Source organism: Opisthorchis viverrini (genome assembly GCF_000715545.1).
Source record: "Opisthorchis viverrini unplaced genomic scaffold opera_v5_90, whole genome shotgun sequence".
NCBI classification, from domain to species: Eukaryota; Metazoa; Platyhelminthes; class Trematoda; order Opisthorchiida; family Opisthorchiidae; genus Opisthorchis; species Opisthorchis viverrini.
In genome coordinates this window covers 418,983-445,495 of record NW_008751743.1, presented here as the reverse complement: position 1 = coordinate 445,495, position 26,513 = coordinate 418,983, and the positions used below count along the sequence as shown (strand labels likewise).

General features: G+C 41.9%; 1 protein-coding gene across 1 annotated transcript; it reads left to right on the top strand.

The window, feature by feature from the left end:
• Positions 1-2,725: 2,725 nt before the first annotated feature.
• T265_04928 (hypothetical protein) lies at positions 2,726-25,538 on the top strand (the record flags this gene model as incomplete). The annotated part of the gene is made up of 7 exons (XM_009169796.1): positions 2,726-2,769; positions 2,807-2,912; positions 2,951-3,244; positions 4,300-4,422; positions 9,527-9,695; positions 17,018-17,160; positions 25,458-25,538. The coding sequence occupies 7 exons, from the start codon at positions 2,726-2,728 to the stop codon at positions 25,536-25,538; spliced, it is 960 nt and encodes a 319-aa protein (XP_009168060.1).
• Between the last annotated feature and the right edge of the window lie 975 nt (positions 25,539-26,513).

The following is a 26,513-nucleotide window of genomic DNA, read 5'->3' as shown; positions in this document are numbered from 1 at the left end:
TATATATATATATATATATATATATATATATAAACTCGGTCAATGTTAGTTGGCTCGGCTACCACTCAAGGTTTTTGTCCGCGTGTTCAACAGCACCAAATATGACAAGCAATCCGTCGTTCATTTTCATCAACCGTGTTTTATGCCCCATCTTATGGTTGCACGACCACAATTTTGTATGCGTATTCCGTTTACTGTTAAAATACCAGGGAGATTTCTCACACACACGTCCGACTACACCACATTCCTAAAGTTTGAGGCGAGTAAATCGTTATTCATTTAAAACTGAATTAACTTTTAAACAGCAACTTGAAGGTGTGTCGCCTCTTAGGTGTACATTATCCGCCGAGAAACTCACAAAGCCCACCAACCAGTGATGAAGACGCGCTGCTGACTGCGCGATTGGGTCACTTTTACCAGTCATTAACCAATAATGAGCTGGGTCCTGGGGTCACCATCCAGACAGGCGGCAGTTATTGATCCGACTGATTTTACCGGTTTGTCTTCATAATTCGTTGCCATATCAAACACTGTCCGCCTCACCACAGGCGCCGGCGAAATAATGCTGTGGGGTAGACTGTCCTCCGGCGTGCATAGTACATGTCCTAACCAGCGTAACTTATGAAGCGTGAGTAATTAACTTACCCCAACATTGCTAGTCCGATGTTTCCACCAGACTCAGTCAATAACTGAAAGACGTTGGTGGTCAAACACTGACATCTTTCATACTTCCTCTGCGCATAAGGGTCACTTCTCTGGTCCATAAAGTAGTATGTTCGCACTGCCACAGTGTAAACTCTGCCCATATTATGAATATATAAAATCGCGTTCTTACTTAGTCTGGGCTTTGTGCGTGGTAGGATCAGATCTAGAACTCGATTTGTGTAGGCTGTTTTCTGTGGGTCAGGGTTTAACGAATTGATAGACATATGTATCAAATTGGAAAGTTCATTATGAAGTAGTACTGTGGGAACAGATTCTGTTTTTTTCATATTTCCATATTTAAAATGCGCTATGGAAGTCACCTTGCTGCATTAATTGGACCGCGTGGATAGAGTGAAACAGGCCACTTATCCGAAATGCGTTGTCATCAAGTAAATACCTCGTAATCAAGTGTTCATGTCAGTCGTAGCAATTGAAACGCGTTCCGAAAATCTTTCTTCTTCGACAATAAATCTTTTCCTATAAATTTTGTTTTGATGGATGTTCAACCAGCGCAGGTCTTTTTATCGAAAAGATGAATGTGAATAGTTCACAAACCACCGGAATATCTGGTTTGCATCTAAGTTTTGAGATACTTTGTCACATGCAGACGATGTTTACCCCCTTGAGCGTGTCAAAAACGAAGACCTTCATACATTTTGAAGATTTTAGAGTGCCATCAGTATGGTCTGTAAAGCACGCTACACATGTGTCGACGCACTTCATTGTACGGAAGCAGAAGTAAAATTTCCTGCTTCTGACTTTCTTCTCTAAGCTGAAAAAACACCCTGATATTTTTGTCAACAAAATTTGATCAAATATATGTTCACGAGAGTCTACAGTAAACCAGGGATCGAAATTCTTGCGGAACGCATCCTCTTAGGACCAGTAAGCCTTTGGCGTTCACATTCTGATTTGAATGATTCTGAATGATTTATGGTATATAACAAGTCTCTAGTCAAACAACGCTGATAAAAATGACTAGCTGTGAAATGGACGCATTCTGCATATAATCAGCCAAAAAGCCCTCGACTTAAAAGGAGGAACAGGTAGAATCTACATGTACAAAAAGTACTAGGTACATTTTTCACTTGTTACGCTGTTTCTTGTCAGATCCAACAATGAACCCTCCACCAATGCTAAACTAACCAAATTGCCGATTCCAGAACACAACTTGCAAGACGATTCACATTTAATAAGTTAGTTTCAATGCCAATACTAGTGTGAGTATCAATCCGCAACTTCAAACCAGATAGAGACAGTGTCCCTAGAATAATTGCACCAAGAGACCAGCCCATTAAGTCATTAGGGGATTACACCGCGATGAGGCATAAGTTATTTAGAGCCAGCAGTGACTCATCTCAAAAGCTAAATACACTAGGCTTACGCGCTCAGGTTTGGCTCAATTGTGAAAAACTGATGGATATGATGGCTGATTCAGGGGCAATTGTTTTGTGGCGGAAAGAAAACCCTGATAGTAGGAAAGACGGTAAATTCCATCGCCCCAAGTTTCATCGTTCTCCGTTTTCCCGGCGTTTATCCTGCGAAGTTAGAAACAAGAACTATACAGTGAGGGGTGAGACGAATCGCACACACACTAAAAATAAGTTGGGACTCAGAGAAGACTCCACTCAACTTCATTTGGACCTCTAGTCTACACTGAGTAGTTTTGCTTGCGTGGCGTCTCTGTTTGAATAAAACTCTTATAGCCTTTGTAAGTTGCTTACTGAGTAAATGTCAAACTACAACTCAAATTGCCTCACTTTTGATGTTTTCGACTGAATGCACAGTGTACATTAGTGTTAGCAGCAAAAATGCTCTCATGTGATTAGTGTTTTACAGTCATTCAAAGCATTTTGTTAGGTGGCATCTTATAGTCTCTTATTATTATGTATTACTAATATTAATTGGGATACAAACACCACTGAAGCTTATTATTCTTTCTACGAATGTGAGTTTACTGTGACCATTTGCTTAACTTTCAGCCCTTCCATTCCGTCATATATATACATAAAGTGTCCCCATGGCAACACAACTGGATCAAGTAAACAAAGTACTCCTTGACAAGTACGTACAAATTTAATTCTGGCATAATAGTTTCCAGTCAAGATAGGGATCTACATGCGGCGCTCCAGCAAGTAATAACTGAGAACCCTGCACTGTCCGACACTGTAAAACAATGCATTTTACGGCTGGAAATGTTAGTACAGGTAAGAATAAAGCTCAAAGTTAATTAAACACATCACAGCGGAAACAAAATCATTTAGCCAATCCACCACTTGTGCGCGAGTGTTCCACTTCAGCAAACACAACAGCTCTGTTGATAGTTGACGTTCAGAAGGACTTTGTGACCGGGTCTATGCGTACAGACCGGTGTCCTGCACAGATGGATGCAATGGGCATAATAAAACCGATCAACTACTTGTGCGGATTGCCTTTCAAACAAATCTACGTCAGTAAGGACTGGCATCCACGAGACCACGTATCTTTTCACGAGAACAGGAACAGATGGAGACTTAGTAAAAACAGCAAGGCAAGTTCAGTGAGATTTGCGTTTATGCATAGCACCATGTGACCGCACATTTTGTTGAGGACTTTTCGTTGCAGGGAATAAAAGTCCAGCGCCAAATGTGCGGCCGCTGTTATCAGCATTTTATTAGTCGAAGTTGTGTTATTTAACTTAAGATGCCAAAGTAACAGTAATGTGATGCCGTTACAATTTTTAATCACAAGTTTTTTGGGGCACTCATCAAATTACACGCTCTTGTCTGGAGGTCACTCAGTAACTCAAGCACTGTCCGCTCTCCGTTTCGGGCGAAATACTGGGTTGGTCTACTGCTGTGACGTGATGAGCATAATTTGATTAGAATGATCTTATGATGATGAAACAATGCATTTATGCTGGTTATTAACTAAACCACCCTCGGCCTATCCATTCCATATTTTTAATTTGGCTGATAAGGTTATACTCACCCATAATTCTCCGAACATTAGGCCTCAGATGGATTTGTCCTCGTGTTCACAAGCTGCCAGCTAAATTCGCGTTTGATCAATGAACAGATGATTTGTGACACTTCATTTTGGGGCCAATCATTTACTTATGGATGTAAGGTGCATAAGAGCAGATAGGTTGAGCAAGCGGCAATAGACCAGTATTTTAGAATCTAAAAGGCCTTGAAAGATGACAAAAATTTATGTTGGGTTGGCTTATCACAAACGGCATTTCCCTAGTACAGAATGCTTCCAAATAACCACGGCGTGAATGAGTTTTGTGATTTGGGCGTGAACATCATAAAATCAATGGGGCAGCAGTAACGTCCCACTTCTTTTTGTCCTTGGTATTCTTATTTTTTGTGCTTGCCGACTCGTTTGCCTTCAGACGATTAAGTTGTTCGTCGTTTATTGCAACTTTTCTGCGGTGCCTGTTTGAAAGGTCCACCTAGAGAAGCTATCACTCGAAGTATAATGAGACCATTCCAGAAATGGATACCACTGATGCAGCCTGACGTCAAAAAACTAAGGCTACCTAATTTACAACACGCTGGAGTAAATATGGGTGGCCTTACACCAGTGTGACGTTCCAATCACTCATTTCAGATTCAGAAAATTTATGATACCATCACCATCGTTGATTCAATGGGCGTGGAGTGCAATCAACAACTGTGGCCAACACACTGCGTTGCCGAAAGTGAAGGTGCTAAAATTCATCCCAAATTGAGGGTAAGTAAACACAGTTGTAGAGTGTCTGAACTCAACAAGGGTGAAGAAGTTCGGAGATTTTGAAGTCTCAGTTCTATCCTTCTAGTAAATTTGATCTACTCTCATAGACCAACGGAAACTGTATAGAAGTTATATTCATTTTGTGAGTCTTCCACAATGCACGTTTCAACCATCTTCCAAGATATTTGGAGCCATGTCAGTCCTAATGGGGGAATAAGATTACCTTTGTGCGCCCACCTGTTAGTGCCAAGCAGTGTGGCCAGTGTGTACCGTATCATACATACTTCATGCGCGCTGCCATTGTCACGTCATGTGGCGTTGACCAGCGTTGGTTCAACTAACGTGTAAACTGAACTCACTAAAGGGACAAAATTCAGATTTGAAACTCAGAACACTCATTTTGTAGAAGTTGTTTGTGTACTCAATAAAGAGAAAACAGCACAAGTTTTTAATCTTAGAAGTTGTCATTTAGGAACCAGCCACCAACAGACAACGTCGTGTTAAATGCGTGATATGGAAAGCTGAGGGACACCAAAACCGGTGTGCAAAATAAGTTCAGGCCACCGACTACTGAACTTTGACTGAAATTCAGGGTTTCATTATTTAAAGGGAGTGTTTTGGTTTGGAACCCCATGGAAAAAATGTGAAACGCAGATTAAGGATTGGGTGGGCTCTATCACGTTCCTGTTTTCTTAGTATTGTCCGACTTCATTTCCTGGAGGAAAGTTCGGGTATGAAGATAAAATATTTTTCTTGTAGAAAATTTGGTCTGACTGTTTTCACAAGAGCAAATACTTGGTGAACTCGAATTACTCCACTTTATTAATTGTTCTACGGAAGGCTAGAAACAAACTGTATTCACTCAAAGCAATCCTGAATGGGATGAATCACACAACTGATTCAGTGCAGGATAGAATGGACTCCATTATTTTTGGCTCGTGAATGATGGATTTGCAAGGCATTTCTGTCCTTGTTCCATCTGTGTCGTACTGAACGGACGAGCAGCTGGGAAGTAGCAGCAGCGTATATTAAATCTCTTACATTTAGATACTCTTCAATATGACTGTTGCACTCTTTGATGAAAACATCACCCATAATTAGTTAGTATCATGCTCGGAACTACTTGTGGATAGCGTAAGCTTAACTCGCATTCTGCTTGGGTCACTTGGCACTATCTCAGCTTCCATTCTTCCTTCAGGTGACTATGCACCTAAAGCTGAACGATTAATTTGATTCGACTTCTTTTCAGGACTGCTTACCTTCCCAATCCACCATATTTTCATAAAGCTGATCTAACCGCTATTCACTTCTTACCCTTTTGTTCGCCCCACAATGTGTAAAACGGCTGGACAGATGAAGCAACAAATTACAGGTCTAACAAGAACCTCAGCCAAACGTAATCTGGTCAATAAAAACATGGCAGCCTTGCTACGATCCGTACATACGTGCTCGGCAAATAGAGTCAAGGTTCTATTGACTGAGTGACGTCTTGAGATTTCGTTAAAAACCTATTGTGGTTGTAATTTGTTATTTTACCTGTTTGATCTCATTTTTACATGATGTGGTAAGCAATCAAGTGCAAAACGACTTCGTTCCGCAACACCTTTCAGATTGACCAAATAATCACAGTGTTTCAGGCAGTTGTTAAAAACGAACGCTATTGAGCATGGCGTATGATTGTGTATGATGATAAACCACTACTCGTGCTAACCGGCTGCTTAGGATGCATAAAACTGAGTTTAAGTTTGGGTGTAAACGCCAATACTCTGTGCAACATGCAAAGTGATCACAATAAACCTGCCAAACCGCGCTACATTTCAGATGGTCTTGCACTGTCTGAAGCATCTGAGTTGCAACTGTGAAGGCTTTAGTTGCCGAGCGCGTAAACAAATGAAATGGTTATTTTGGATGGCTTATCTCGGTCTCTGTCCAGATGCTCGCTTCCTCAGCGTATTTATTGGTACAGCATTCAAAGCTGCGAGATACCCCAGTTCTCGAAGAGGTGTTAGTTTTAACTACGGCGAAAAAGACATCAGCAGTCAAAACGTAACGAGGAGGAAGATAGAGATAAGTTTGTGATCCCCAGGGAGAGGACCTACCTGGGACCAGCCAACACTGTCCTGCTGCAGGGCAATTTGATAATCTTGACTACTAATAATATAAGTCCAAAACCAGTTTAAAGGCTGTTGTTTTAGCGGTGGAGTTACTATGAAGAACTCGTGTAATCTGCCCTGAAATTTTCCGTTATCCTCGCCAAATACTTGATTCTATGCCTGCGTTGTTTGGCATTAAGTATTTTAGACAACGGTTCACTACTTTGCATTTAGCGCCTTGTTAGTTTCTACTATTTTAACGACTTTGAATCATCCATTGGCAAGAAGCAAGTGTGTGTCTGTCATTCCGCACCCGACAGGCTTAAAACGAATACAGCTAATTTTCTCAAGTTGAAGATAAAATTTCTCAAGAAAAAGGAGGCAAAGCATCAGAGGTGCACCAATAACTTCCACGAACAAATACACCAAAACGGGCATCTGTTACCTTCCTTTTAGTCCACTAAATACTGCTAAGTTTAGGAGATAAAGCGGGAAACAGGAAACACTATGACTAGGCATGACATCCAGCCAAATCCTACTGGGTTTCCCTAAGCCTGACAAATGGGCTAGGGTTAGGGTTTACATCGATTAAGCCGTCCAGTAACAAGCGCAGCCCATTTGCGGGACAGGAGAGAATAAACTGAACTACTAATGTTATTTTCGCTTAACAGTCAGTGCCTCTTTGAAAATGTAAACGGTGTGAATCGGCTAAACAACATAGTTACACCATTGTCCAAAATAACCGTATGATAATATTTGTTCCCAAAGCCAAATGTGGCCTTGCCAAATGGATGGAACGGTTTTTAAACAAGTGTAACTTTAGTCAGATTATTCTCTCCGTGGGTAAATCACTGTGATCGTTGAACGATCGTCGTATAAGTTGAATGTTGATTTCGTTCCTTGTCGAAGTACTTTGCATCACATAAGCAACTTACTGTCAGATTTTGTACACGGCGTCCAAAGTGACATACAAGAGAAGCAGCTACTTCAGGTCTAAGTAAGTGCTATCAAGAAGCAGTCACGTAGCAGATTAGGTTTTTTACTTGCTTATCTATGCAGCACCACAGTCGCGTGAATACTAGAACTATTATGCGTGAGGTGATCCGGTAATTTGATAGCGACCATTGGTTCGAAGACTGCTGACAGCAGGAAGAATAACCCTTCTTTGCTGATCCATTCCAGAAAAATGGATGATGGCAACCAGCCTGATCGGTCATATCGACTAGCTAAGTTCATTATCAGTTACTTGGCTGGGTACCTCTAAGGTTGTCCAAAACTTAAAGGGAAACCAAATGCCTTCCATTATTTTTCTAGAGAATCTCAGCAACTTCTGCTTTTATTCGCATCAGTTTACCAAAGCCGTCTTCTCAGAAGCTTCCATTATTCACGTAGTTCTATAGCTGCTATGCCAAGACTCGTACAATTATTGCTGACAGCTATTCAACGAGTAATAACTTTCCGCTTGGTCGTCCTTATTTTACAGAACTCCAGAGGACGGGGAGAACTAGATCCGGATTACTTACGAAAACCATTATGTATAAAACTGACTTCAGTCCTTATCTGCTTGTAGGTGAAACAAAAGACAGGTTAACATGGTTTCATGGCTTAATTTCCCGTAAATTAAGGGAGCCATAAACTTTCAGAAAAGTTTTGGAAACAATCGGCAGGTTTATTCCTACGCAACGTTTCGCTTTTGACACAAAAGCCCTGTTAGGACAAGTGACTAGCTTAAAGGTTTGGTTGGGCTTTAATGCGGAAGGAGAATCAACCAGCTAGGTCAGGCTAAACCTGTGTTAGATGTCTGCTAAGGGAGTTATTATGGTAGGTCGGCAATTGTTAAGACTGATGAGGAACATACTTGGATTTGGGTTCAGCCAGAGGTCGAAGTCTCCTGGTTCGCTTCACGTAAAGATTCTTCTTGAACGTCGTTTATAGTTTTTGTTCGTCTGTGTGGATGACCTGGTGCTAAAATAGTTGTGTAGATTCTGTGAACTCTTATCGAGTTGGGATATCTATCTGCTTTTTGGTAATGATTTTACATATGTTAGCAACCCTACATAGTCATGTCTCATTTCGGCTCATTTAAGACCACTCTTTATAAGCTCGCTAATCCCACATCCTTGGTTCTCTTCACGCTGTGATTCTTGATGATTTCCACAGACTCGGCCATCAGCCGATGTGATGTGAGCCGCGATCCCCATATTAAAACTTCTACATTCTACAGATATATTCTGTGTCCTGTGTCTAAAGTATGTACCATCATTGCTGGGTGTTTGACAAGCGCTCTGTATTGTCGTGAATTCCTTGCTGGTGTGTTCATCCTCCTTTTATGCTCACCAAATCCAGAATGCAGTTCCCTGGCAGTTTACCTGTATAAACCTTCGTACAAACGTCGCATTTAATTTTATACGCACAGTCCCTAGTCCTTCCAACGGAGAGGGGATCTTTCGCAGGTATCAAAACTGAGCGTAGAGTTCTTTCCTTCTGGAAAGCTACCTGAATATTGTCTTGGTTCAGCAATCTTTGGATAACTTCCGATATTCCCGCCTTACATGGAAGCACTGTTGTGCGAATCCAGTCATTACTGGATCTTAATCCTGGAACCAATATCCTTCTCAGTTGGCACCATATAGTTCGTTGTGATAGATGCGAGCAAGAAACTACAAAAAAATTGCGATGACTAGTCCTCTGTATATAAAAAAACATAGAACAACCTGTCGTCGCCTTCAAAGAGTCGTTATGCGAAAACTCACTTGCTTGTGGAGGTGGGGTAATGGTTCCACAGTCAGTCAACATTTAGAAGGCAATCGCCAAAACCAGGGATGATCATAATATGAGCTCGGCTGTATCCAAATGCTTTGTACATTCAACACGGTCTCAGGAAAACCAATCAAAAAAGCTATGCAGCTAACCTAGCACACCCAAGACACTTTAAATTTTCTGCCACCATTCACCTTGTACTCGTACTTTTTGATCCCATCTTTTTTCTTTAATTTTTTTTATGCATTCAGTTGCCTGAAGACGTTATCGTGATTAAAAAAGGTACCATCAGTGATGTCGAATCTTACTCTGTCTTCGGAGATCCAAACGGAAGAGAGGACACAACCTTGGAAGCCAAGCTGCGAGCATCTGGCATCAAAGTTCTAGTTTTATGTGGAATCGCCTTCGACTTCTGTGTGGGTAAGCCATTCTCGTAAAAGCGCAACTGTTTACTCTCATTAATTGGGAAGCACAAAATGCTCGCGTGACAGCACTGTTCAGCGTCTTCTATGAATTCAGGCTCGATAACCACTGTTAAAAACTAATGTTAATTTATATGTCCAGTGCGTACTAGTGTGTATTATGTATTGGGAAGGTCGTAATGGCTTTATTTTTACATTGCGAGTAGCAAAATTAGGGCACATGTCCAGTGACTAACCGCAGTGGGTTTGCGGTACACTTCATGGGATAATATTTATGTCGAGTAGAGGTGTTGTGACTGCTAGGAGTACAAAAGACATCTTCTGTTGAGTGGAAGGGCGCTTTATACGACTAATCTAGTGAATAAGGGTACACTAGTTGAAACTTGCAAGCATGACCAAGCGTCCGCGAGCCATTGTTGATAGACTAGGATGCCAACTATGAAGATAAGCCAATGTTTATTGTGAGGCAAGATAGTGCCCACCCAAATTCTGGAGGTCACGATTCTTTGACGGGCAGATGTGATCGATTAATGCCTGTATTACTGTTCAAGCGGAATCAACACACACGCCACTTTAAGTTGGGTGCGACATCCAGTCATTAGATCGGTAGCTCTGTGAGCCTCGAGCATCTGTGCTTGGTACGGTCACGATGGCTTACTATGATGGTCTGCTTCCTCCAAACGGAGGCTCTAGGTTGAACGTATCCAGGACCGGATAAACAAGTGAAATGATTAGCCTCGTTGAAATAACTTTCTGGTGTGTTTTGTGCACTAAGTGCACAGTCAAGAGTCTGGTAGGACTAGAATTGGGGTATTTTCAATTCACCGGTTGCGTTGTAACAGGACAGATGAAGTTTGGAGTGTCTACCAAATCGCCTGAATCGAAGATTCTGTAGTTTGCCCGAAGGTGTTTGTTGAGCGCTTGCTTCGTCTCACGTCACAGCTTTTGCTTTAGGTCACGGAGTTATGTCTATGCATTCTGGTGAGTCTACGCAAAACATTCTCCAGGCAATTTTCCATCAGGTGCAGCGTTTTCTTTGACAGAAAAATACAAGTCTTTGGAAGACTATCAAGCATCTTCACCATATTCCTCTCCACATGAAGTTTCCACAAAGCTCTTTTAGAAGTGTCAACAAAACTCTTCGTGTCAAGTGAGCTGTGGATTGTCGACGGGTTACATTTCAAGAGATATTGACGCATCACTACTATCAGTTGTAAGTGCCATGGCTGTACTTGGGCAGGGCAACCAGATCTATACAGGGTCCTTGATCGAAGCCTTTGACTTAACAGTCTGACAGCAAGGCAGCGGTCAGGTGTGCAAATGCGTCTTGTGTCAATGGAACTCTGACAGTTCAGAAGAAAGGTGTTGCAGTATAACTGCATTGTATTGGAGGACTTTCTTTGCTTGGTTATTGGCCACTTTAAACTAAGGAGCTCTGAACTGAGAAAATGGGTTACTGAGAGAACTAATAATGGCTTACAAGTTTGTGAATGTTATGAAAATAACTTTTGGCTATTTACAGAAATCATGGGGCAAGGAGCAAACCTGTTGTCTCTTGACGGGCCTGCGAATTCAGTATGAATCCATGCCAGTGAGCCACCCGCCTGCGGCCAAGCACGGGGTTCTACTGTAGGTGCTGCTGTTCCATTCATAGCGTAGATATGGCAACGGCAGTTCACATTTTTGATGTGCCAGTAAGCATAACTATCACAACTGCTTCGACTAGTGCTATTTCGGGATCTCTGAGCATGAGATATTTGTCCACTGTTGTTGACGCAGCTCAGAAAGCGTCCTAAGAGGAAGTACGCTAATCAAATGATGGATCATCTGGTCTGATTTAGTAGAGCCTTAAATCTTCAGAAAGATAACCAGCAAACTACGGACAGAATCGCCTAGCGTGAATACCATGCAAGCGTCCACGTTGACAGATCCCAGAAATATGCCTCCAGGTATTCGATTCATTAACGTCTTGCAGGAGAAAAGCGATAAGGCATCAACATGACCAACACTGAAAGTAAAGTTACAATTAATAATAGGTTAGCTGTACGGGCAGACACGCCAATATTGGAGTCGAAAATTGATGGCAGTGTTCTGCAGTCAATAAAGAGCGTGAGCTGACAACTGTGAAGCATTTTATAAAATTTCTAGCTGCATAAACTACAACCAGACACTTATTCTTGATTTGCCCACAGGTCCTTTCAGCCGGAATGGGGATGTGCGAAGCATGATAGCCGGTTTCCTGGCTGTTATGGTCACTTATGTTTTGAGGGGCTGTATGTGTCATGACCATATGTGTCCTCTACATCACAATCGAAGGACTAGGGTTTCAACGAGTCGGTAGAAGATGTGAAGCTATAATACGTCGTAATGTTTGCTAAAGCTGACCACAAAGTTCGTGGTTAGTTCCACATCATGTTGTTTTGCGATAGCCGGTTAAAGAGTGCTCGTAATTTATAAATTCCGTGAACAGAATTATCATAGCAGACTACCAAAACCGTTGAACTACGGTAATTTTGACTTGTTGGTGGGAGTCAAAAGCTGCTTAATGGCAGAGATCTCCGCAGGATCGAACCGAAGTCCAGAAGCGTCACCAATACACCCGATAGGCTTTATTCCTGGTAAGAGCCGTTCACATCTCAATACACGTTTTGGACATGTATTGCTGTTTGCAACCAAAAGCGGTGTTTAGTTACTGAATACGAAGTCCGCCTGATGATGATAATGTCATCAGTATGCAATGAGGTACGGGGTATAACGCACGACACATTGTCGCTTATTCGCCAAAAAATCTAAAGAATAAACGTGATTCTAAACGGCTAGCAAATGTACTCCAAGGTGGTTGCTAACAGTTAAAAATTCTTTACGATCATCGTGCATCTCAACTTGGGATCGAGCATGACAGAAATCTATCCTGGTAAACATATTACCTCTATTAAGTCTTGCATCTTCTTCTCACAAATCTGTAGATCGTTTACCGCAAGACTACGCTGGGTACCTCTCAGTAGGAATAATTAACTTGTTGGAGAACGTCACAAAATTCCTAATCGATCAATTCCTGCCTCTAGCTTTGTTACAACTGAAAAGAGCACTGGCCACTTTAGACGAAATATGGTTTTGCTATCTGGCGTTAGATGCAAAACTCATTTTGCCCTGGAGTACAAACCAAAGTGTGGTTTGAAAATATCTGCATATCTCGTTTTTAAAACTTTGACAGCTTCAAAATCTAAATGTTTTTCTACGGCTGTAACATCACATTCCACAAATGTGGTCGGTGAATCCAGTGACGTTCGAAAATGAAAGATCAGAATACATCAAAAAGACCGCGAAGGCTAACAACCGAAAAGTTGCACTAAAACTCACCCAGAAAGTGAATTTTGTCGACATTTGCATTGTGAAAGACGCGATCTATGGGTGTGTTTAAAGTTTCCGAAACCTTCTGAGGTGTTCTTTGATATAGCTGTGATATTGGGTGCGGTGAAGATATGAAGAATCATCGTACAAATGTTACTGAAAATTGTTATGTAATCCAGTAATGTGAGTTTAGTCGATTCCGGATACAGTGGACACAGGGTTTGACTGTCTCCCCATTCGGCCTGAACACGGGATGTTGCCATGTGAGTGAGCCTGCTGGTAATGGCTTTAGTTATAGCCTGGCCGGTCGCACACTTGACAACGATGGACACGGAATGTCATAAGTGCGTGAAGTTTCAGTGGCCACAGTTCCAACAAGATGACGCCGGATGCACTGGTCGTGTAGCGCTTTGTGGTTGCGATGCAATCGGGTCCTTTGTATTCTTATAAAATTGGCGTTGTCTGCAGTTCACAGCCAAGAATAAAGTATATAGGAATGGCACTACGAATCCGTGAGCTCTAAGTACTTCATCATGAGATCTTCGATGGACACATCTGAAGGAGAATCCACTTTCGTCAGAAATCCTGTTCTGGGGTGTGCCGCTAAAGAAATAATATTTCCAGTGGAAATGTTCGTGCACAAAATACGCCATCCAGTTGGGAAGCTGTTTTTTTCTTTGGCACCTGCCATGTGTACGCTCATCTTCCCCCGGTTTTCTGCACTAACAGATGAACCCTTCCCAATACGTTGAGTTTCTAACGTTTATAACACGACATGAAGGTTATACTGGACCCCCTGAATAACCGTAGAGTCTGCGCGGTTCACTGATATTGTTGTTGCAACTCTAATTTACAGAACTGTTTCCATCATTTTAATCTGCCTCTGTTTGGGGGCTCGCGGAGCTTCCTGCTGTCCACAGATGAGCTAAAGCATTTCTTTTTCCATCTCTGTCGTCTAGCGTATGATTGTAATCAAAATGCAAAGCACCGCCGGATAGATAGTAGCCTTGTGATCCAGTAAAAACGTCCGCATGGATTAGAAATTTAAAAATGACTAAATGGCAATGATCGGTCGACTTAAATGTCGATGGTGACTGAAAACCAGACAGAGTTATCTTAGGCAAGCAATGAAAGCTACAATGCATGAAGGTCACGCATCTGTGACAGATGCGTGCGTGTGTGAATACCGTCTGTTTACATCGCCCTGTTAACAGCTCCCAAGGTCATTTATGCCATGGCTGAAACCTTGCTTCTTCCAGGTTCTCAGGTTCCCATTCAAGCAGGACATTCCCCGTGAGTACTTATGACAAATTTGGGTTGTTTGAGAAAAAAGAGTAGTGATGCACACGAGGTTAAGTGAAGTAGCTGCATTCGGAACCTTATCTGCTGCTTCCATCGAAGATGTGGATATCCGGATATGGTAAGCTGATCTCCCTCATCCCGAAGGAATGCCACTTTCCAGGAGAGTCCGCAACATGGGCCTCTGTTAGCCACTGTTTACCGCAGAGAAGCCGAGTATCTCTTTAGGCTTTGTAGTTCCTTTTATGGGAATTGTCAATTCACCCACATAGTTGCACGTGCGAAAGGGAGTGGATTTTTTATTGCCACTGCAGTCAAAGTGAAGGCCATGTGTGATGTGTCCTGTACTTGATACTAGAACTGCATCTTGGTTCATCAGTCTCAGTGAACATACTGATGTATTCATTTACTCATGGTGGTCTGATGCTTACCCCACGTGGACTCGAGCGACTCTCCTGAACCCTTCCCTCTTTCCGCTGTGTTAGATATCGAGTGAACCTTTCATGACTTCCTCGACATTGGTGCTGCCTTAAGACCAAATCAGCGCCATTTGCAATGATGTTGACAGTATCAAGAGTATTCTACTTATCTCCGCAATAATGTACTCTGTTCCCTTTTTTCAAGAGCAGTTCTTTGCTCATTGTTCGCGGTTGTACTAAACTGGTTTGATTTGAGCCTAGGTGAGGTAAAAATCAACCGATCATCTATAGAGATCCATGTAAATGAACTAATAACCACCATGTATGTCCATTGTTTTGATGCGTTTTACCGTGTCCTATCTGCAAGCATGTCAGTGTGGTATCGAATTTCCGTCGCCATCCCAAGCACCTTGTTAAAAACATACGAGGATGGCTGCGTTTTTAATATTCCAATGCAAGGTTCTTGAGGGTAGTCTCCTTTACAAGAATCGAATTAAATGAACACAAGAGTAGACAGCTGGTTGAGAAGGCCTCTGCTTGCCAGACCGCTCTACCAACAGAAATCTGAGGGCAAACGGACTAATGTATAGTTCCGTGGAAAAAGTCTTGAGGGTTATTGTCCCTAGTTTGAAACCTTCAAGGTGGATGAAATTTCGGTTGTATCCGCTTTGTAATAATTGCTGGCAAGTTACGGTATCTTTCTGTCAACGGACCGTGTTTTGCAGCCGCACGCATATAGAGTGCCACAAACAACGGAAAACTTTGGGCAACAAATGATGGTCTACCTCTGTTTTCTCCAAGTTTCTGCACAATGACCATGTTTGTCGTTGAGATCTTACACAGTGTGAAGTACTAATGTTTCAACATTGGTGCTATTTTCACCGTAACCTTATTCGGTGAGTGTTGGTTACCGTTCGTCGAGGTTGGAAGCACCGGGGTGCCTTTCAAATCGGAAGAAGCTAAGGGCCTAAAATACGCAACTGCAGCACTAGTCAAGCGAAAATACTAGTAGGGATTAAATGGTTATGATGATGATGACGATGATGATGATGGTGATGAGGATGATGATGATGGTAATGGTAACGATGACACTGAGTATGAGGTTTATCATGAAGCGCTCTTCTTGACCACTCGAATACTGAAAAGACAATTTCCTCCCACCACTGCCAAATATTCTTGATGCGCCTACATTTTCAGAGTAAACAAAACCATAGTTGACAAGTAAAATCGAAATATTGCTCAGCCTACAATTTGAGGGGTCCACGAAAGAAAACAGAACAATGTCCCATAGGTCCTCATTAAAAAGATTGTCAATGCTGTCCAATTTTAGAGCATTTCTGCAGGTCGTTTAAACTTGTATAGTTGATGATGTGATATCTATGTGTGTCATCAGGTTGCGAACTGTCCAGCCACCCAATCTCTGACCATCATCTGCGACCACTGACATTCTGGCTTTGTATTCTCAGCTATCCTGTGATTTACTTGATTTACTTGAAAACACAACGTCTCGAAATTCCATCAAATATCGAGGGCTTAGTTGAGTTCCTAGTCCTAACAAAGCAAACATGGGTTAGTCCGGCTCAAGCCACTGAAGATTGAATGTTTGAACCACAAGCCGCTCAGGATTTATTTGAATTCATGCACAGACCCAAAGACACAAAACTCTGAAACACTCCGCGATGACGTAGTTTGAAGTTGCAACGATTAGGCATGGTAGTCAAATCACAATGCTACTACATGGAATATGTGAGTTTAGGTTCACACAAAACCTTGGATTCTACGAGACTCTGACCAGTGTGACCATGCGATGTGAAGAATCTTTGGATCAAAGATAATCGATGTTTTTAGATGCAGAGCAGCATCACTGTCCCGACCACAGTGGGATGTCTGAATGCTCTGTGGAGGTAGTTTTCCGACTACAAATTGATGTGTGTCAGGGTTGGTGAATCAAACTTGTTATTACAACTAATTTTTTGCTTCCATTATTACTAGTAAAATGTCTTCTAAGAGCCTCTTCATTCTCTATGGCTGTTTCAGCTCTATCACCCATTCTGAAGCACAAAAGAGTCTAATAACACTACACACTCTAGCCAGTTAACTTAGACTGAGAGACGAGAGTAACTTGTTTACTAACGGTCATCTGTATAGACCTCATTTGGCGATTTTGTTTACTGCAATCAGAAAGTGCGTGGGTTGCTCAACCGTACACTGCTTACACAGCCACCACTCCCTCTCCTCTTCATTCACCTAGCTGCGTCTGTAATGGATGCATCGAAACGTGGCTACCGGGTTATTGTGTTGGAGGATGCCTGTGTTGGCATCGATCCAGCTGGGATTGCTGATGCACGAAGGCTCATGCTTGAATCTGGAGTCCACATAACACGCTCCACAAAAGTAAGGAACCTTATCAAAATAATTGGTCAGCCAGTCGTACAAAACAAACTACCACTTACGTCTTGACCTCATAATTAGTGTTGTTTGGAAAACAAAGCATTGCACGAATCGCCAGCAGAAAATAAGCGCGTTGGTCTGAAATCAGCAGAAGAGCTTAATTTTGAATAACTTGATTTGATTTCTTTGGGTTCATGATAAGAAGTACGTGCCTATCTGATGAGAATCTAGCAAGCAAGGATACAGTGTAGTTTGCAGACTGTCAATACGTGCCTGAATGGATTTGGCTCACCTTTAAAAGGGTGTGTTCCGACCGCATAACCGTTGCGGATCAAAGTTGGCCATCCTCAACAATGTGCTGGACGGTCTCACAGCCAGTCTTGTTTCTGGCAATGAAATTTTGGTGATATTGATTTTGGTAATCAGCCTGCACCACATTTGCTTACAATCTCCCGTTTTAGCGCAGTTTACGACTGCTTGGTCTGTAGATCAAGCATTCCGTTTGGTCGCAGGTGACGACTTATAGAACCAGGGTTCCTAAACGCATGCAAAATTCGCATATGCGTACGTACTGATGCATATATCCGTCAGCCATGAAGCGTCTTTTTTCGTTGAAATAACCAGCTATGTACCCTGCGTATATGTTTAAATCTTTTTAAGTATTATGCCGAGGCGTATTGCATTATCTCATCAAACTGTTAGGGAAATAAAGCGAGTCTGATTAGTTACCTGTCTCCCTTCACTTTCAATTCTAAAATAGTTTTATTCAGTGACGTATCAACCGGTATCAGCTGATTTAAATTTCAAGCAATCCACACGCTAAAATGCACCACTACTTGCAAGTGTTTTTGGTTAGAATAGACAAGTGAAGCCGAATATCTCATCAAATTATCAGGAGACCAAAAATGGGCACTATCAAGACCAAAATCCCTCTGAGACTACGTCAGGAGAGCCTACAGTCTGAAACAGGCTAAGAATAACATCGTAAACGAGAGATTAAGCTGGGTTCCAGGTAAATCTCCCGTCAAAACCAAACGGTTATGGAGATGAGTGCATAAGTCGAATGCAAAGATCCTTTTGGGAGTGGTCCAAGTGCTGACCTATCAACGGAGGTCAAGTGGACAAGGTCAACGATCACCTGAACATCAACTCACCGGAACACATGTTAAGGAACCATCCAAAATTACCGCATATGCACACAGACACACAATTGAAGATCAAGCTCCGGCTGTCAGTGCACATATAAGCGTACATACAACCACGCTGCGAACTTGTAATGACACACCATATCGCTTCGCCTCATGCCTCATTTCACAGTGTCACACTCACGGCTGCACCCCGAATGGTGATATAAGCTTTGCAACTTGGTACACTCGAGGAGCGAAATGACCACATGTGTGATACTACAACAAAATAACGCAGAAACTCACATGACTTTGTCCTGTTATATCTCAAAATCTAATGGATAATATGAAGTTCTGCTTTATACCTGATTGACGACCCCCTTTACGGGCCAGTATATCGAGCAAACACGCAAGATAAGCGTCTCGGAAACCAAAGGCTGCGCTATCGTTGTTCTTCGTAAATGTCTGCTGAACACTGAACGAAATTGATGGAATAACATTGTACGGCGTACATGCAGAGTGGTCGAAATACATGAGTGAAAACCCTCCTTTCAGGAACGGAACAACAGGGTGAATCTATTCTCTGGGTATACTTTTCAGTCCAGTTTCTGTGCACAGTATTCTTGTGAATTACAGTTCCGTTTTCTTCTAAAGTTCATCATCTTCTGCTTCGAAATCATTTTATTCGACACATTACATCTGGAAGTTTGGTTAATAAAAGCTGAATATTGTAAAGGATTTATAATAATAATTTTAACGCCAAAAAAGAATAACTGTGAAACACACTTATTTACAAACAAATTAGGTTTTGTGGGGTACTCACCTGGAACCCAGCTAAATATCTCATTTGTGATGTTTCCAGGCACTAGGCCGCCTCATGTTTTGATTGCTACGATATTCGAGAAATCGCGATAGATGTGTATTCGTAATGCACTACTCATGAGGTTGCTTAAAATTCGCTGACAGTCCACTACCGGTTTCTCCCTTCTTGGGACTCATCAGGTAGCCGTGGCCTCCGAGTTTATTCGCTGCGCTGACAGTCCACTACCGGTTTCTCCCTTCTTGGGACTCATCAGGTAGCCGTGGCCTCCGAGTTTCCGTCAAATTTATGTTCTAACCGAAAACGAATCGCACGAAATTAGCGAAATACACTCATTTGCAAACAGATTATGTCTTGAGAGAAACTCAGTTGGAACCCAGCTGAATCGTTTTTGGTGTCTTCAGTGTTCCCAAAGTAGTAAGAAGCATTAGTTTTCTGGTCTTTGGAAACAAAATTTCGTGCGCACTGGAAAAATAATTCGTGCTAAAATTGAACGTCTGTAGTCCTTGTGAATGAAAAATCTACATCGCTATCTCCAATGTGGTTACTGAATAAATCCTCTCAACCCCCAGTTAATTTTCTAAAATAATACAAGGGACTAGAAATGGCGTGACGAATCCAAATTTAGTTTGGTACCAAAAACGCTAGATTATATGTTTTCTATTCGGTTTCAGTGCTAGACTGTGCTGGAAATCACCTCATCGCATGTGATTTGTTTAAAATTAGACTCATTTCCTACGTAATAAGTTGGATGGAAGGCCAGACTTGTTGTCATTTCATTATAGGTGGAAACCGTCGAACGGGTCCAGATTCCGGTACTCTCTAAGTCCTTCGGAAGCTTATCACAGGGAGGCCTCGAAGAGCTTTTGAGAGACCTTATCGCGTCTATCAGAACACTGGCAATCATTAAGAAAATGCCTGATCAACAAACCTCCCGGAGATCCAATAAGTGTCACTTCACTGGGGTACAGGCTGTGGGGTTAATACGGCACCCTAATGCTTTTATCAGAAATGACGACCTATAAGGCAGTAGGAGGATTCTGGAAAAACTGAGTTTTCTGATTTGGAGGAGGCTTAATTATTCGCTTACTACTTATGTGCCACCTGGTGTGCATCTCACATAGCATTCTGTGACATTGCATACACGCCAATCTAGCATAGCTAGTCACACACCCAGTTGTTTTGCACCTACGTTTTCCCAAAATTCTGCCAATCCTCGAACAAACCAAGCGCATCAATTACTGGTGCTTTGAAAAGTGAACGTACGTGAGTTGTCAACATCTCTATCAAACGGACATCCATCCAACATGAAGTGCTTTTTCTTTCATATCGTCCATGGGCTGTCTGTCAGTCATGCTTAAGCCGAACTGCACAAAAGCACACACTGAAATATCCAGGATACCAAATCCTAACTAGCATACAGCTGCAGAAATGTTGTAACATTTCCATTCTATTAACTAGCGTAAAACCACACATAGCCTCCGGTGCAATTCCTAATTTGTATCAACTTATTCGTTCAGAAGCTGTCCTTCATAAAGTGGACTTCGCTGCAAAAGTCGAAATACTATACTGGGTGGGAAAGTCTGTATTAAGGTGTACTTCTAGAGCGGATCGTTGTACAACTGCATCTGTGGTTACTGGTACCTGCAAGCTTAAACAATAAGTGAGGTGGTTCATCCTGCTTACTTTTCGAGGTAAAAGTTACCTTAAGATATCCACAAGGTTTTTCTGACATTCTTTTTCATTCGAGTTCCATGTAAACAACCTTACGACTCTCCTTCTTGTTCCATTCAAGATCATCGATATCCTCTCCGGGAATTCAACTCCTCTACAACATGTTCTGAAGTGGGTTCATGACCAAACCATGGCTCAATAATTCGACTTGCATTCCTATTTGTGCAATTTTACCCTTAAAATAAGATCTCACTATTTTCATTTATTTTACACTGTTGGCATTTCATTTTCCATCGATTATTTGACAAATATATTTTCAAATTCTCCTGGCTTGTTATATTGTGAATTGACGAAACAGTCAACTATCATGGTAATGGAACATTTTAGTGTATCAGAGGTAGGAGTTTGTTCATGCGACATTTTCAGTAGTCGGCTTAGATCAGGCTTGAATAGCACCGACCCACATGATATCCGGTCACAAATGGTACAGATGTGGCAGGTACTGAGCAGAATGTGGGCACCTTACGCAGCGTCAGAACTAGCACTGGTCTATACCCGCAATTCCTGAAGCATACATTCCTAAGCTTACTTATGCGTCTCGTATCCATGGTTATTGTGGATTAGATCGGATCCACCTGCAGAGTTTGACTTTATTAGGTTAAAAATATCAAGATTTCTGTTGCTTAGGGGTGACTGCCTCCAAGTTAGAATTCGGATTTGGGTCTCTCCTCTTCTTTGCGAAGAAAGTCGCTTATACAAAGTCGCTTATACATATATATTCACTGATCCTGGCTTGCAGTTTATCTTTAAAAGCGAAGAAATGTTACCGTACCCAAAATACTACACATGGGCCTAACTACCCGGGAGCTACTTATGTGAGTTTAAACGACACACGTTTGCTTCACACTAGAAATTTCAGGGATTCTATCTAATCAGCGACTCGGTTATCAATTCTTGCAGAGGCAAATTGCTTGTTCCTGTCTCCCTCTTGGCCCGCTTCACTTGGTTCATTTCCGACGATGTTCAAAGTGAAGAAGACCAGCTCATCTCCTGACACTCACGTTCCAAGTGGTTGTAACTGTGCGTATTTCAGATGCGTTGATAATCTCAATCTGGAGTGTACAGAACAAGCATTCTTTGGAATAATTCCAATTCAGTCAAGAGAGGTCAAATACACACTGACGACAAATATACCGCTATCATTGGACAAACTGAGCAATGTTTGCTGCTAATAGTTCTTCGGGTTGACCAATACTCGTGCAATACAGCCCTATAACCAAGGGTTACTCCACCGGTGTCATCAACACAGATCCGTATAAGAGATGCATCGCCATAAACACTGCATAAATCTGTTGATTACCAAACCCTTACGGAACCAGGACGACCAAGTACTTCTTTGGATGGCTGTCACCCTCAGCCTGACAGCTTACAAACCGCATTCAGAGGGACACGTTGATGTTGTCAATAAAATGAATTGGTTATTTTTTCCTTCATATGTACCCTTCAAATGTTCCTTTCATTTGTGAGCAATTCAAAACACTTTGTAACCCCGTACACGTTTCATTCCATATATCGACTGCTGGTCATCATAGCATGAGCGAAATTCCAGGAGACTAAGCTGTCACTTATCTTTTGATACAAGTGTCGCATTGTATTCGCAATGCCCGCTTATATGTACTCTAGGAAAGTACCTAATCCCTCCTGGTAAATTTTGACTTTTGCTTCCCATAGAATGAATCGTCCGGACTCATTTCAATTCGTGGTTCAACAATGGATTTTATATTTTCCAATTCATCTCTAGCTTCTTCACCATCAAACCTGGTAAAAAAAAATTCAAAATTTTCAGGCAAATTTTCCCTTTAAAACTCCGAGGTGAATGTTGTTTGGACATCATCTATCGTTCGGAGTTTCTGGTTTTTTAACTTACCTAAACAAAGCTGGAAATCGGTCAAGCCTTGGTCTGGGCCGATGCTTACTGACGAGTACTTGGTCTACCAGGGCGATTCTACATTTAAGCCAAAATAATACAATTGAATCTGTTTTCGGGCCAAATTTAGTGACACAGCTAAAGACAAACACAGAACTTTTATCTTTTTGGTACACGTAAAAACTTCTTGCAGGTGTTGATAGTTGCTGAGAAGCCCTTGGTCTCATCGTCCCTTTAATGACGGTTTCTTCGATCTCGTATACTGACGTTTGTCCCTTTTTGTTTACATACTTTCAGTTTGTTAGCAAATATCTGTAGAGTCCTCATAGTCGAAGACCCATGTTTCACTTGAACAGCACCAATCGCACGGAAACTTATGCATTTTGCTAACCGAGACCAAAGAGGACTGACAAGTGTGGCAGATGCGTGCATGGACCTTTGCACGAGATAAGGAATGCAGTATATGCTGAACTAGTAATCAGCCAAATGCTTTTTAACGTAACCAGCTTTTAAGTACAGCTCGTCGCAGTTGCTACAAGAAGGAGGTTAAACAACTTACTTGTTTTCTGAGTCACGTAAGTCTTTCGCTCATCTTGTATCAAGCCACGCAATACTGAAAAACAGCCCTGAAACCAATATCGTCTTCGTCGCACTTTGCTGACAGGTGTTCAGAAAGAGTCCGTCGTAGCGGTCTGTTTATATCTAAGGCTACACCTCTTTCAAACGAAAAATTGGCCTCAGAGAGGTCTGGTAAGCAATCACTGAATTTATTACGGGTAATTTTTTTGCTTTTGAAACGAAAACTCCGTCGGGCCAAATAAATAATTTACCAGATTGGTCAATTTTCAAGGCGCAGAAAGGCCGGTGAGATTTCTTGTGACAATTCAATTTGATCTGTGCTGGGTATCAGTCTGAAGCATCAGCATGTTGGGTGTTGTGGATGGTGTGGTGCTTCGTATATTTCTCTTGCTCTTGTCAATTGCATAAACGTTTTTTGTTTGAACACGAAAAACTGCAAAAGCGCGCATCTGTACAACTTCACGCGCTTTGACTATATCTTATGATTTCGCTCGTGCTTACACCGGTCATTCGCGAGTTTTATGTGCTAACTCTGGTATCAGAACATTCCAGACTATCTTCAGAATTTGTTGTATGTGGGAACTATTCGGAAGAAGACCCTTGGACAACCATGATTGGATTATTGTTTATTCATTGATCTGGGCCAACGATGAACTATTTCAGAGAGAACAATTCTCAGTGAGTTGTTCCATTCATCTGACCTCTTTATTATTGTATACTCAAACTAACGCTATTATTTTTATTCCTCTGCCACATACTCCTGGTGAAGTAGTTTTTTGGTAGACAGACCACTACAGATTTGGCGAGTTTGAGTCTTTCTAGATACTTTTTATCTTTTCGTTCAACTTGTAGTTTTTGCCCGGTCATTATGAATACCCACTCCGATTCATCTGATTTAGTCGGGATTACAAGTGGCATCCGATTAACACACGCCACTCCCACAGTTCTCGGCCCCATACCCTCGACCATCTCGCAACTTCAAACGAGATTTGATAACTTGACCGATCGTCTACAATTCCTCGAGATCAACAACCACTGACCACTTTCACGATCTTGATCGTTGTCGCTTTTCTGTCCCTCTTTGTGCTGGTGTAACCAATCTTTCGGTCCCAAAACACTCAAATTCCAACAGTTTTGCTCCTTCAAGCCGCATCCTAACAGCCTTTTAAACACCTCGGCCAATCAGTAATGGTGAAGACTCTCTGCGGCCCTCCTCTCACTGGTCGCCTATTCCACACCACCAATCGCTCGGGTGGTCTGCGTTTCTTCGTAGATACGAGAAATGAAGTTAGTGTGTTACCACATAAGAATCTACTTCCTGGCTCCGCTTGTTATTCGTTACGAGCCGCTAACGGCACCCGCATCACTATGACCCTAATGCTTTTATCAGAAATGACGACCTATAAGGCAGTAGGAGGATTCTGGAAAAACTGAGTTTTCTGATTTGGAGGAGGCTTAATTATTCGCTTACTACTTATGTGCCACCTGGTGTGCATCTCACATAGCATTCTGTGACATTGCATACACGCCAATCTAGCATAGCTAGTCACACACCCAGTTGTTTTGCACCTACGTTTTCCCAAAATTCTGCCAATCCTCGAACAAACCAAGCGCATCAATTACTGGTGCTTTGAAAAGTGAACGTACGTGAGTTGTCAACATCTCTATCAAACGGACATCCATCCAACATGAAGTGCTTTTTCTTTCATATCGTCCATGGGCTGTCTGTCAGTCATGCTTAAGCCGAACTGCACAAAAGCACACACTGAAATATCCAGGATACCAAATCCTAACTAGCATACAGCTGCAGAAATGTTGTAACATTTCCATTCTATTAACTAGCGTAAAACCACACATAGCCTCCGGTGCAATTCCTAATTTGTATCAACTTATTCGTTCAGAAGCTGTCCTTCATAAAGTGGACTTCGCTGCAAAAGTCGAAATACTATACTGGGTGGGAAAGTCTGTATTAAGGTGTACTTCTAGAGCGGATCGTTGTACAACTGCATCTGTGGTTACTGGTACCTGCAAGCTTAAACAATAAGTGAGGTGGTTCATCCTGCTTACTTTTCGAGGTAAAAGTTACCTTAAGATATCCACAAGGTTTTTCTGACATTCTTTTTCATTCGAGTTCCATGTAAACAACCTTACGACTCTCCTTCTTGTTCCATTCAAGATCATCGATATCCTCTCCGGGAATTCAACTCCTCTACAACATGTTCTGAAGTGGGTTCATGACCAAACCATGGCTCAATAATTCGACTTGCATTCCTATTTGTGCAATTTTACCCTTAAAATAAGATCTCACTATTTTCATTTATTTTACACTGTTGGCATTTCATTTTCCATCGATTATTTGACAAATATATTTTCAAATTCTCCTGGCTTGTTATATTGTGAATTGACGAAACAGTCAACTATCATGGTAATGGAACATTTTAGTGTATCAGAGGTAGGAGTTTGTTCATGCGACATTTTCAGTAGTCGGCTTAGATCAGGCTTGAATAGCACCGACCCACATGATATCCGGTCACAAATGGTACAGATGTGGCAGGTACTGAGCAGAATGTGGGCACCTTACGCAGCGTCAGAACTAGCACTGGTCTATACCCGCAATTCCTGAAGCATACATTCCTAAGCTTACTTATGCGTCTCGTATCCATGGTTATTGTGGATTAGATCGGATCCACCTGCAGAGTTTGACTTTATTAGGTTAAAAATATCAAGATTTCTGTTGCTTAGGGGTGACTGCCTCCAAGTTAGAATTCGGATTTGGGTCTCTCCTCTTCTTTGCGAAGAAAGTCGCTTATACAAAGTCGCTTATACATATATATTCACTGATCCTGGCTTGCAGTTTATCTTTAAAAGCGAAGAAATGTTACCGTACCCAAAATACTACACATGGGCCTAACTACCCGGGAGCTACTTATGTGAGTTTAAACGACACACGTTTGCTTCACACTAGAAATTTCAGGGATTCTATCTAATCAGCGACTCGGTTATCAATTCTTGCAGAGGCAAATTGCTTGTTCCTGTCTCCCTCTTGGCCCGCTTCACTTGGTTCATTTCCGACGATGTTCAAAGTGAAGAAGACCAGCTCATCTCCTGACACTCACGTTCCAAGTGGTTGTAACTGTGCGTATTTCAGATGCGTTGATAATCTCAATCTGGAGTGTACAGAACAAGCATTCTTTGGAATAATTCCAATTCAGTCAAGAGAGGTCAAATACAC